Here is a 14113-nt window from a genome sequence, read left to right as displayed (position 1 = left end):
AAGGATGGATCTTTAAGACCATGTATCGATTACTATGGTCTGAATGCGATCACTCTCAAGGACTAGTACACTCTGCCCTTGATATCTGAATTGTTTGATCGGCTACACGAAGCTTCTATCTTCACCAAGTTAGACTTACGCGGAGCCTACAACTTGGTGCGTATTTGCCCTGATGACATCTGGAAGACTGCTTTCAACACCAGAGATGGACATTACGAATATTTAGTGATGCCCTTCGGCCTTTGTAATGCACCTGCAGTTTTCCAGCGAATGATTAATGAAATCTTCAGGGATCTCTTGTACATCAAAGTTGTGGCGAACCTGGATGACATTCTTATCTTCTCCAAGGACCTGGCCACTCACCGTACTGACATTCGTACGGTACTTCAACGGCTTCAGGAGAACCACCTGTTCGCAAAATTGGACAAGTGCCTGTTTGAAAAATCCAGCTTGCCCTTTCTGGGGTACAAAATCTCCCAACAAGGGTTCTCGAAGGATCCTGTGAAATTAAAAGGAATTCAAGAGTGGCCACAACCTGTGGGCCTGAAAGCACTTCAACATTTTCTAGGATTCACGAATTACGTCCGCCACTTTATACCACACTACTCTAGGTTGGCGGCTCCTCTTACAGCTTTAACCCGTAAGGGCCAGGACACCCGAAACTGGACCCCGGAGGCTATCTCTGCCTTTCATCACCTCAAGGAGGCTTTTTTAACTGGATCCTGTCTCCATCATCTGGACCCTAATCGTCCATTCCTGGTTGAGGTAGATGCCTCCGCGATTGGAGCGGGGGTGGTCCTGAACCAACGCTCTGCGTCCGGATCTGTGGTCCCGTGTTCCTTCTACTGGTGCAAATTCTCTGCTGTAGAACAAAATGACGGTATTGGAAACTGCGAGTTACTCGCCATCAAGCTGGCTTTGGAGGAATGGCGCCCATGGCTAGAGGGCACCCAACACAAATTTACCGTGTTCACAGATCATTAAAATCTGGAACACTTGAGCCAAGCCCAACGTCTCAATGCCCGTCAAGCCCGATGGGCTCTGTTCTTTTCCAGATTTAACTTCGAGCTTCGCTATCGCCTGGCAGAGAAAAATCTCCAGGCAGATGCCCTATCACGTTCATTTGAACCTGAAGACAAACCAGATGATCCTGGTCATATTATTGACCCAGCCTGCATTTGTCTTTTGGCTACTCATCCTGTTCTTACTAGGAAAACTGTGGTGCCCCATCGACTCCATGAAAGAGACCTCTGGTGGGCAAATGGCTCTGTTTGCTGGCCACCCAGGGTAAGCGCGAACCCTAGCACTGCTCCAGCGGTTCTTCTGGTGGCCCACTATGGTCTCTAATGCTAAAGCGTATGTCAATTCCGTAGCACTTGCGATCAACATAAACCCCCAGTTGGGCGACCTTGGGGTTTACTCCAGCCACTTCCAGCTTTTGAAGAACCGTGGACACATCTTTCTATGGATTTCATCATGGATTTGCCACCATCTAAAGGCCACACGGTCATATGGGTTACAATTGACAGATTCTCCAAAATGGTCCATTTTGTTCCTCCTCCGGGCCTACCATCTGCACCCGAATTGGCACGCCTGTTCTTTCATCACATCTTCCGACTACACGGCCTACCCAAGGACATTGTTTCTGACAGAGGCCCTCAATTCATCACCAGATACTGGCACGCCCTTTGTAAAATGTTTGGCATTAACATCAGTTTAACAACAGCATACCATCCTCAAGCCAATGGACAAGCAGAGTGTACAAACCGCTCCTTGAAGTCCTTCCTCTGCGCATATATAAACGATCGTCAGGACAATTGGTTGGAACTTCTTCCTTGGGCAGAGTTCTCCCACAACTCCCACATTGCCGCTGCCACAGGTACCTCACCCTTTTCCATCGTTATGGGAAACAAACACGACCACCGCTACCCATTCCATTGTCAGTGCCTTCTCCTGCTGTGCAAGCCACTGCCGACGCCCTCAAGGCACTTTGGAACCAGACAAATCTTCGCTTACGCCAAGCCGCTTCCCAGGCCAAGAGATCTGCTGACAGCCATCGACGCTTGGCTCCTGAGTTCCTTCCTGACCAGAAAGTCTGGTTAAGCAACCGTTATATTCGGCTCAAGATACCTTCTCAGAGGTTTGCACCAAGGCATATTGGACCTTTTCCAATCATTTGTCGTGTCAGACCAGTAACTTACCAACTCCGGCTACCGCCTACATTGAGAATCCACAATACGTTCCACGTATCACTCCTAAAACCTGTGGTCCTATCCTGGCCTTCACAAAAGACTCCTGCATCTCCTCCGCTGGTCGCGGATTCAACACCACTTATAAGGTCCACGAAATCCTTGATGTCCGCCATAGGGGCCGCCAGTGGGAATACCTGCATTCCTGGGAGGGTTAAGGCCTTGAAGAAAATTTGTGGGAGCCAGCCTGTAACATCCTGGATAAGAAATGCCTCCTCCAGTTTCATCATGCCCATCCGGGCAAACACAGACTTCCAAAGTGGGGACGTAGAGGAGGGGGTACTGTTATGTGCGCCAGCCGCAGCAGACCCACGGCTCGGCCCCTTCACCTCTTTCAAAGTGATCCAGCATCTGGTCCCTTGTCTCTGGCGGCTGTGGGCCGCCGGCTCCATCCTCGGGCTGCCCCTGGGGCCTCCGGCTCTGCTACAGCTCCTGATGCTCCGCGGAGAGAAGCCGTCCCGACCAGCGCCGCACCCTTCCCTAGGCACGAGTGTGTGCACAGCTGATCCTTTAGTAGGGCCCGCGGCAGGAACTTGGCCGCAGCCTCGGATGATGACGTTGGCTGAGTGCCGGTATATAAGCCTAGGCTCCGCTCTTTCAAATTGCCTTTGCAACAGGTCCCCTCGCTAGTCGAGTTTTCGTTGCTTCTCCTGTTTCTGGTTCCTGATCCTGATTGCCTTCATTCCTGTTTCCTTGTTCCTGAGTTCTTGTTCCTTCGTCACTCCTTCGGATTGCTAATCTGGTTTGACCTCTGCATTGCCTGGCTACTCCGTTGCTTCTCTCCAGCCCCGGAACTCTGCATCACCTGACTACTCTGTTGCCTCTCTCCAGCCCCAGACCTCTGCATTGCCTGACCACTCCATTGCCTCTCTCCAGCCTAGACCTCTGCATCGCTTGACTACGCTGTTGCTTCTCTCCAGCCCTGGACTTCTGCTTCGTCTGACCATCCTTTGACTCTCTTCTCGTTTAGACCTCAGCCTTGCTTGCCACTGCTTCCAGACTGCTGCCAGCCCTGAACCCAGCTTGCTTCAAGACATCCCTTCAGCCTTTGTCCTGGACATGGTTCACTAAGGCTTCATCCTGCTCTTGCTCGGGCGCCCTCTGTCAGACTGTGTTCCTATTGGCGCCCGGGTCTCCGGGACTCTGCCTTGTCCAGTACAGACTGATAACTACACTAGTTGCTGCCTCTGGGCTGACCTCGATCCATCCATTGACGACCACTGATGGAGGCCACCTAAGTCCAGCCAGCCCGGGCACCCAAAGGCTCAACCCACAGGGAACGAGGGCTGGTATTGGTGAAGCGCCAACCAGCCTCCATCCATCATCCCTCTCTGCCTGCCAATGGTGGGGACCCGTAGCATTCCTCCTACAAGTAGCGTCAACCCCACCTTGGCCCAAGGGTCCACCTCCGGCGCAACAAATAATGGCTAATCCAAGTCACAAGTACCTGGCAAGTACCCAAACATTAAATAGATCCCATGCTACTAAAGCTGGCAGCAAGCAGTGGCTATTTCCAATTGATTAATAGCAGTTTATGGACTTCTCTTCCAGGAACTTCTCCAAACCTTTTTTAAATCCAGCTATACTAACTGCCTTAACCACATCCTCTGGCAATGAATTCCAGAACTTAATTGTACGTTGAGTAAAAAAATAATTTTCTCTGATTCCAATTAAATGATTAAATGTGCCCCCTATTCTTTGTATTATCCAAAAAAGTAAATAACCATTTCACATTTACCTGTTCAAGTCCTTTCATGATTTTTTAGACCTCTATCATATCCCTCCTCAGTCATCTCTTCTCCAAGCTGAACAGCCCTAATCTCTTTAGCCTTTCCTTTTTAGTTGCCTTTCTCTTTACTTTCTCCAGTGCAACTATATCTTTTTTGAGATGCAGTGACCAAAATTGCACACAGTATTTAAGCTGAAGTCTAACCATTGAACAATGCAGAGGCTAGGGATGTGCAGAGCAAAAGTTTAAGTTCATATGTCCATATGTCCAAAGGGGGTCCCATTTGCGGTCAATATGGACATAAACAGAATTCAATGAGTTGAGTATATGTCCATATGTGCAAATAAAAATTTAAACCCCTCACCCTCCTTAATCCCCCCCCCCCAAGACTTACCACAACTCCCTGGTGGTCCAGCGGGGTCAGGACGCCATTTCTGACCAACTTTGCAAGGAGCACGTCACGTCGGCGTCACGTCGGAGTGACGCGGCGTCACATGATTCCCCGCGGGGTCGCTTCCGGGATCCTCGTTCGGCCCAAAAGGAACTTTTGGCCAGCTTGGGGGGGCCTCCTGACACCCCCAAGCTGGCCAAAAGTTCCTTTTGGGCCGAACGAGGATCCCGGAAGCGACCCCGCGGGGAATCACGTGACGTTGGCGCCACGTCGGAGTGACGAGGTGTCACGTGATTCCCCGCGGGGTCGCTTCCGGGATCCTCGTTCGGCCCAAAAGGAACTTTTGGCCAGCTTGGGGGGGCCTCCTGACACCCCCAAGCTGGCCAAAAGTTCCTTTTGGGCCGAACGAGGATCCCGGAAGCGACCCCGCGGGGAATCACGTGACGTCAGTGCCACGTCAGAGTGACGCGGCATCACGTGATTCCCTGCGAGTTCCCTCCGGCACCCTCGTTCGGCCCAAAAGGAACTTTTGGCCAGCTTGGGGGGGCCTCCTGACCCCCCTAAGCTGGCCAAAAGTTCCTTTTGGGCCGAACGAGCGTTCCGGCGCGAACCTGCGGGGAATCACGTGACGCCGCGTCACTCCGACGTGGCGCCGACGTCACGTGCTCCTCGCAAAGAATTTCAGAAATGGCGTCCTCACTCCTCGCTGGATCACCAGGGAGTTGTGGTAAGTCTTTGGGGGGGATTAAGGAAGGTGAGGGGTTTAAATTTTTATTTTGGATCAACAATCGCGATTTCCAACTTATTCAACATAGCTATGTTGAATAAGTTGGAAATCCGATGGTTTATGTCTCATCACTTTTTTAAGTTAAAAAAAAAAAAAAGTAGCGTTTTACATTTATGTTCAATACGAATGCACACCCCTAGCAGAGGCATTATGACATCCTCCATTTTATTTGCCATTCCCTTCCTAATAATTCCTGTTTGCTTTTTTGACCACCGCAGCACACTGAGCTGATGATAATAATGTAATATCAACTATGATGCCCAGATCATTTTCCTGGATGGTAACTCCTAAGAACATAAGAAATTGACATACTGGATCAAACCAAGGGTCCATCAAGCCCAGCATCCTGTTTCCAATCCAGGCCATAAGAACCTGGCAAGTACCCAAAAACTAAGTAGAACCTAACATCGTGTAGCTACAGCAAGGGTTATTTATCCCTATATGCATCACCTTGCACTTGTCCACATTATATTTCATCCGGCATATAGAGCATTATCTGAGTTTTCTATGCAATCTAGGATTGGGGGGATAGGATGTCATCTAACCTGTGTATACCCCTCACTCCACACGATGGTGCTGGTGTTGATCTCAATGTCCAGGGCACTGGCTGCTCCGGCATCATAGTGGCCAATGTTTACATAGGAGAAGGAGCCACTTGAAGCCAGTTGCCAGTTCAGAATGTCATAAGCAGCTGGCGGATTGCCCCTTTGGTCAAAGAAAATCTCCCGGCCCATGGTATTCTGGAAATGCACCTTCCATATGTAATGTAGGAGCTGTGCTGAGAAAAGAAGACATCCTTGTATTGGTATTACAGCACCAACTGATTTCCATAGGGGTCCTTGCACACCGCATCTTTGACAATTTTATCCAGAATTTGCACTGCACTTTCAGAGGGAAATTGATGCATTACTTGATTATACGATTCCCTGATAATCACTGACGTCTTGGTAAATGGTTTAAATGGCAATTCAGCACTACTGATTTACTCTGTAGAACTCATTGGACAGCTCTAAAGAGCAGTGGATTCTCCTGTGGCTTGTTTGCAGATGACTGGTAGTACAAAATCTTAGTCATCCTATTGGACCTATTGGGTTCTTTGCCAATATCTTTATTGGACCTGTTATAGAACCACATTTTGGGGTAATCCATATCTTAGACTAACATTAGTTATCACTACCTAAAAATTATACTCAAGCCTGGAATTTTCTTAGTGCTCTGTACATCTCTACACCATAAAGAAAGAAAAGCTTTGGAAAACAATAAGAACTTGATATTCAAAAGGGTTTGTCCAGTTAACTTTTAAGTTAGCTGGACAAACCCAGAAATTTGAATTTCCCAACCCTGACACCAGCAAAATTTTACCCAGAAAAGTCATTACCAGGCTAAAATTTAGTTTGCAAAAAAGAAGCAAGGCAGGAGGCCTTCTGGAGGCATGCATAACATTTATCTGGCTAGCACCAATATTCTGCTCCAGTTGGATTACTTTAGCAGGGTAAGTCTGGTCAAAAAATTTGCTGTTTTAAATATAGCAGGGTAACTTCCCCAAGTAAAATTTTGTAAATTGTAATTAATTTTAATAAGGTGGGAATGAAGTTAATGTCTACTATACTTCTTATATGATGTCTTTTATTAGTTAGATAAGTGTTAAAGTACTGTAAACCGATATGATGGTTATAGGTAAATACCGGACTAAAAAAGTGTTTAAATAAATAAATAAATAAATAAAATGATGTGAGGATGTTCAGGAGAAGACTCAACCAGCTATAACTGGCTATATTTTTGTTCATCAGATTACTGATTATTGAAGTCTAACTGTACTAGTAACGAGGGTACTCTTCAGCAGTCTGTTGTGAAAATTAGCGGGTATATGTGGCGCCCAGCTCTGTATTAGTTACCAGGTGTAAATTTGTGCATTTAGATTTAGGCCCATACTTTGGAAAATCATAAATATGAGCCTAAATGCTATACCCCTGCCCTAACTCCACTCCAAAATGTTTCTTTCCAGTGCATCTAATAGTACATGCAGAATTGCTTTCATGAACATGAAATGCTTTTGAAAATCATGCCCATAATGTACAAGTCACACATACTTAATGAGAAGTATCTGATAGGGATGTGCAGAGCAAAATTTTATGTTCATATTTTTTATGTCCGAAAGGGGGTCCCACTTGCGGCCAATATGGACATAAAAAAAATCCAATGAGTTGGGTATATGTACATATGTGCAAAAAAAAAATTTAAACCCCCTCACCCTCCTTAATCCCCCCCCCCAGACTTACCACAACTCCCTGGTGATCGAGCGAGGAGTGAGGACGTCATTTCTGCAATCCTTGGCGAGAAGCATGTGACGTCGGTGGCACGTCGAGTGACGCGGCGTCACGTGATTCCCGGCTCGTTTGCGCCGGACGGCTCGTTCGGCCCAAAAAGAACTTTTGGCCAGCTTGGGGGGGCCTCCTGACCCCCCCAAGCTGGCCAAAAGTTCTTTTTGGGCCGAACGAGCCGTCCGGCGCGAACGAGCCGGGAATCACGTGACGCCGGCGTCACTCGACGTGCCGCCGACGTCACATGCTTCTCGCCAAGGATTGCAGAAATGGCGTCCTCACTCCTCGCTCCATCACCAGGGAGTTGTGGTAAGTCGGGGGGGGGATTAAGGAGGGTGAGGGGGTTTATATTTTTATTTTGGCTCAACAATCGCGATTTCCCACATATCGAACATATCTATGTTCGATATGTGGGAAATCCGATCGTTTATGTCGAATCAATTTTTTAAGTAAAAAAAAAATATGAGTTGCGTTTTACTAATGCGGTCAATCCGAATGCACACCCCTAGTATCTGATGAAAATGTTAGGACTTACCTGCCATGGCTTAAAATGTCTTATGTCCCCACATGAGCCATTCAAGAATGGTCCTTTTCCAGGCTCACAGGAATACATGGCATGCAGAGCATGGGCCACCACATACACTGCATTGTAGACATTATACACAAAACGAAGGGTTGTCATGTCAAAGAACATGATATCCAGCATCCTCAGGTCTTCCTTCCCTGTGCATATTTTCCCTTCTCTGCTGGCCTGGTCCATGTTGGGGTCAGTCCACTTGCAGCCAAAGGCTTCTTCCCAAAACTGCCCAACAAAGATGTCGTCAGTAGTTCTGAAAGGATGAAGGTCATAGAGGTATTCCTTGAACCTTGGAATATTGCCTGTAGGAACAGAGAGTGCAATGGTCCCCTTAAGAGTTTTTAAGAGCTCCTTTTCGCTAAACATTGGATAGTCAGCCCAGCCATCCGTAGCAATCCAGACTTTCCCAGACACTTCACTCCTTGCAATCGCCAGCATCACTGGGTAAAGGTTGTTGGCAGTGGAAAAGACCACAATGACCTTAGCAGTCGTCTTCTTCACCACCTCCCTGATGCGGCCGACCTTCTTGTCAGTGTAAACCAGGGGAATTGTTTCATAGAAGGCGATGCAGACCCCAGCCTTGACCAGCAACTCTTTCACCATCTGACTCCCTATGAGACCATAGTCATTGTCTTCAGCGAGGATTCCAATCCAGGTCCAGCCAAAGAAGGTGATCAACCGGGCGATGCCCAGAGACTGGAACTCATCACTTGGAGTAGTGCGGAGAAAAGAGGGAAATTGACTCTTATCACTAAGTTCATCTACAGAAGAGGCATAGCTGATCTGGAAAATTGTCACAAACAATATTAGTTATATTTTCATACCACTCATAGATAGAACTATGATGTTCCAAAAGATACTCTTGACTTCCATTACCACCGGTCCATACCTGTGCCTGTGTATAGACCCCCAGCAGCTGAGCCATAGCTATGGACATGCGAGACTTGTCATCTCCAATCACCGCAGCCAGAGGAGACCGTCCCCTGCAGGTGTAATTTGGGATGGGGACTTCATGCGCACTGAGTTGCCACATTGTGCCTTGCAGGGACCTGGACAGGGTATCACAGGAGTCGTATATCCAGAAGCCCAAGGTGATATTGGGCAGTAGGGAATCATTTCTGTTAATTTCTTCTGTGACAAATATCATTGCTTGAACATGCTGGTAAAAGTATAATTGTAGGCTAAAATACAATAAAATATTGCAGTATACATGAAAATCAGTCAAATATCCACTTTCCATATATCTGACAGATAAATAATTTAAATAGGCACCTGATAGAGAAATAGATGCTGAATCTTCAGCTAGGAGTATGGTGATTCTACCGCCTCTTATTTCAAAATAAGAACAATGGCAGAGATATAAAGAGGTAACCTTAACGCCTGCATGATGAGACCGGGAGAAGGGGCAGGGCACAATATTCAGATGGCTTTTCCATGGCTGAATGAGTGTTCAACTGCACAAAAACACGTTCTGAGAATTGCCCCACTACCCCCACCCTCACCTCTTGCATGCACTGTCCAGCAGCATACATGGGATGGTGTCTTTTTATCTCCCGGCATGTACCCTGGTGGGGGAGTTTACGCCTGCAGGCTATACCTTTGCACCTATGGTCTGCAATGGACAAGAGATATTAGAAGAGAAACTCCATGGGGAGTCTTCACTTTGACAACTGAGCATGCAGGCCTGCAGGTGAAAAGTACTCTGCAAGCAAATTGAGAATGATCCCTTTTACGGAACTAATATTCATATTTATATAATAATAACGAGAGGGAAAAGAGAAGTACCAGCAAGGAGAATATATTCTGCCACTTACGTGTCACAAGGCTGGGCTCTGGGGACATCGGTGAAGGGAATCGGGGGGGTTGGTTTTAGCACTGTGAACAGGGAAGATCCCCCCTATAATGATGTCCCCCTGCTTCACGTATCCTGTGACGTTTGCACCGCTCAGTCGACAGCTGCCTTCAATGGCATTATAAACAGGGATGAGAAAGATCATGCAATACGTCAGTGCCATCAGCACCATTTTCTGCACCATGCTTCGCTGGTTTCAACTTGTCTTTCCTTCAGGTGGTTTTCTTTCTTATAGTTTAGTGTCAAGGTTAAAGGACTGGGTTAGGGTTAAGGTTATTATAATTGTTAGGGATAGGCTTAGAGGTAGGACTAAGGAAGATAGAGTTAAGGGTTATTGTTAGGATTAGGATTATTTTTAAATTTGGCATAATTTTCATGAAGGCTTGCACCTCTAAAAGCCTGACCCTAGGAAATATTTCTCCCAAAGGTGAAGAAGGGAGGCGTGAAGCTTTCTGAAAATCACATGAAAAAAAAAAAAAAGCCAGCAAATGAACTGTCTTCCTACTACTGCTTTTGAAAAGCATCCATCAAAACTAGGCACTGTCAATTTTGAGGAATAAAGTCTGAGAGCAATCTTAGAACTAGTTTTTAAAGATACTACTACATTTTAGATATTTTTCTCATATATATATATATAGAGAGAGAGAGAGAGAGAGAGAAATATTTTTTTTAGCAACAGTGACACCAGTTTCCAACTTCTTGCATTTTCTGTTGAGGGCCTTACACTGTTTTCAAGAGTACTTCACTGGTCTTAGTGGTGGTTCTAGAGGAAGCTGGATTCTTTGCTAATGGTGATAGATTTTCCCTCAATCAATGGAAGACTTACACAAAGGGGCAATTGTATGTGAGTTCCTGATATCATGAGAGTCCCTTCTTCAATGTCTATCTGAAGATGTCCAGAAGGTCATATGAAGAAGACAGTAGCTTGGTTTCAGTAGCTGACATACAATGATCTCTGAATGATGCTCATGTTCACCCACTAACTGAGATCATGGTCTGGGAAGGATGCTGTTTTATTAGGAGAATTTGGAGAATTAAATAGAGGTACAAAAACCACTGAGAGAGAGAGGGAACAGGAGCAGATAGAAGGGAAGAACAGGGGCAATAAACAAATATAGGGATTGCTGGGGAGGTGAGAAAGTAAGGGAAAAATCCAGAGGCAATAAACACCTGAAAGAATTAGGACGAGATTTATGCTTCAAAGAAACCTAGTTATATATCAACCAACCTCGTTGCCTTGTGCAATAACCTAGGACAAAACAGGTCTGCAACTCGCTAGGCTTTGAAAAGTTTGCAGTATTGCTGCTGCTTTTCCCCTGGATTCAATTTTCTGTATCTTCTGGAAAGAGAGAAATTCCACAATGCAAACAGTAGCAGAAAAAACTTTGATTTAAAAAAATCCTGTGGTACTTTTGTTCGATTCTTATATTAGCCTTATTGGGGGTGATTATCAAACCCCCCTGGTTTTATGCACATAAGTGGTCTTTTAAAAATTACCCCAGGGGTTCTGTGTAAAAAATAATGCTCCAATGGGATTTAGCGGCTAATTTTACGTACGCTAGATAGAGGTATTCTGGGGAGGGGGGGGGAGAGGACAGGATTTACAGGTCGTGCCTAGTTTTTGATTTTGCCGCACCAAGCTGACGACTGCTTCTGAGCGGGGGTACGGTAACTTTGCAAGCCTATGCCAGCACTGGCTCCGCGCATTTTCAAAGCAGATTTATGCGCATCAATCCACGTGGAAAATCCAGTCTAAAGTCAAAGGGTGAAAAGCACTCACAAACCTTTGCTTGTGTGGGCTGTTTGCCAATCACCCTGTTTTGTCATGAAAACAAACTCTTTCCCTAAATCTTTTCTGCTCTGCGGTCTCCTTAAGATCTAGCTCAGAAGTCCTAAACATCTCTTACATAAATGACATTTTAAAAGGATGCATACTTCCGACTGACGTCCTTCCAAACTAAAGCCGGAGCTCTCACACGGGTTCTGACGCTGGCGCTGCCGACTATTGGCTTTTAACTTTTCACCTATTCCCCTTTCACAAGGACCAATTTCCATAATGGAATAATTGCTAATTGCTTTGTGATTTTCAGAAGCCATGGAGAAGAATGTAATTGATAAACAAGGGAATGAAATTTGAAATGAGCAGAGTTAAAGGAAATTGTTTTTTTTTTTTTTATTACTGTATTATAGGACAAAGGCTGAAGGAGAACTGTAATTACCCATAGGGCAGGGCTTCTGAAGCCTGTCCTGGGGACCCTCCCCCCACCCCAACCTGTCTGCTTTTCAGGAAATCCACAATGAATATGCCTGACATAAATCTGCATAGATTGGAGACCCATTGAGAGCCCAGTTTTCCATTGCCGGTGTAGGTCACATAAGTGGGCTGGCGTAGATTTATCCTAGTATTTTAAAACTGAGTGGCCAGAGCTTGTGTTTCAGTACACACTTCACTTACATTTATAATGCAGGAAAATGCATCCTTTTTCTAACCCATTTTATAACATTACTTGCATATATTTTACAGTGACAAAAGTTGTGTAATAAACCCGTTATATGCAGAGGCAGGTATATTATAGAGAATGTGTCTATTGCGCTTCTGAAAATGCTTATTTCTTCATGCACTTGGAATCATCAATTGACTCCCACCCCCACCATTTCACCCAGACCCTCCAGTGCTTCACTTTGATGCCACACACCACTTAACCCAGACCTCGTACCCAAGAAACCGCAGACAAAACTCAAGTGCAGTTTTACTGCCACTGCAATTAATGTATTTGATCATGTGTGTATGGTTGTATTTCTGTGTTTGATTATTTATTTGCTTACAATTATTGTATTTTTAGGATGTATTTCACTATGCACCTTTTTGAATTGCTGTAAACTGCTTTGGGTGATCCTGTCATGGGATATAAACTCAAGATTAGATTAGATTAGATTAGAATAGGCAGGTGTGAAATCATATGGACAAATTTGGTCCTGTATGCGCAACTTTCTTCTGGATTCAGACCGTGCACACTGGCATTCTTCCCATGGGCTCTAACCTGGGGCGTAACCTCACTGGGGTCTACACTGGGTGTTATCTGAGGGGCTTATTACCTGCATGTACACAGACTGCCTCAGGGGCTTACCCAATGTACACACACACAATTAGTGGGATTATACCTGGGGACCTGAACCCAGGAGCTTATTCCCCATACAGATAGCCACACATACCAACTTTGATTTAGTTCATCACGGTTCCAGGTATTTAGGAGAGTAAGTTTATTTGAGCAATAAGAGGATAGAACAAATAAAATCAGATCATACAGAAGAATTAGTTGCAGATAATTGCTACATATATATAAAATGTACATGTTTCTAAATCATCTATCTGTGCTATCACATCCAGAAGTGTTCTCTCTCTCACTCTCTCTAGCTATTATTATTATAGATGTTGCGGCTGCGAGGTGCGGTGGACCCTTGGGCTGGCCTGGTGAAAGGAGAGTTCCTTGGGACAGGCCGGGAGGAGCAATCAAGCTGGAGGACAAGCGGCGGCTTCACCCTGGAGATCCTAGATCCCCCCCAGGAGGAGCCCGTAGGGATCTGGACCACTGGGACTTAGGTGGTCTCAGGCAGAGGAATCGGAGTGGGCTTCACCCAGAGTCCTGGATCCCCCCAGGAGGGGCCCGTAGGGATCCGGACGACTGGGACTTATGAGGCTGGAGCAGACGAGAAGTGAAGCAGGTCCAAAGGTCAAGGCAGGCGGCGAACTGGGAGCGTCAGAAGCGAACCGGAGTCAGGAACCAGGAGATCAGCAGACGAAGGAACAGCTGGAGCAAGAGCAGGAACTGGAACAGGCACAGGAACACGAGGAACCAGGAACCAGAACGACAAGACCAGCAGGGAACAGGAACAGGACGGCAACTAGACTCTCTCAGCAGAGGGACCTCGTTGCAAGGCGAAGTTCCTGAATCAGACGCCGGCCTATATACTCTGCCGGCGTCTGACATCATCCAGGGGGCTGTCCAGCAGTTCCGGGTGCTGGACCTTTAAATGCCCCGTTCTCGCATGCGGGGGGCAGAGTTAGCGACGAGCCAGGTTCCCGGCCTGGTAGGCCGCAGCCATGCGGCCTACCAGGCCAGGAACCTGGCGTTTTCCTTCGCGGTCCAGAGCGGAGGTAAGTGGCCCCGGCCCCGATCGTGGGAGAGGTGGTCGGGGCCGCAACAAT

The 14113-nt window shown here is 46.5% G+C and overlaps 1 protein-coding gene across 1 annotated transcript in view; it reads right to left on the bottom strand.

The window, feature by feature from the left end:
- LOC115081130 (extracellular calcium-sensing receptor-like) overlaps positions 1 to 9222 on the bottom strand; it is a 36607-nt gene extending 27385 nt beyond the window's left edge. The window contains exons 1-3 of the mRNA XM_029585637.1: positions 8944 to 9222; positions 8013 to 8837; positions 5702 to 5929 (exon numbers count right to left, since the gene is read on the bottom strand). Of these exons, the coding sequence (XP_029441497.1) occupies positions 5702 to 5929; positions 8013 to 8837; positions 8944 to 9201 (1311 nt within the window). The 5' untranslated portion in view covers positions 9202 to 9222. The remainder of the gene's footprint in view (positions 1 to 5701; positions 5930 to 8012; positions 8838 to 8943) is intronic.
- Positions 9223 to 14113: the final 4891 nt, after the last annotated feature.

Source organism: Rhinatrema bivittatum, chromosome 19 (genome assembly GCF_901001135.1).
Source record: "Rhinatrema bivittatum chromosome 19, aRhiBiv1.1, whole genome shotgun sequence".
NCBI classification, from domain to species: domain Eukaryota; kingdom Metazoa; phylum Chordata; class Amphibia; order Gymnophiona; family Rhinatrematidae; genus Rhinatrema; species Rhinatrema bivittatum.
Note: the sequence above shows the minus strand (reverse complement) of the source record. Positions and strands in the feature narration are given on the sequence as shown.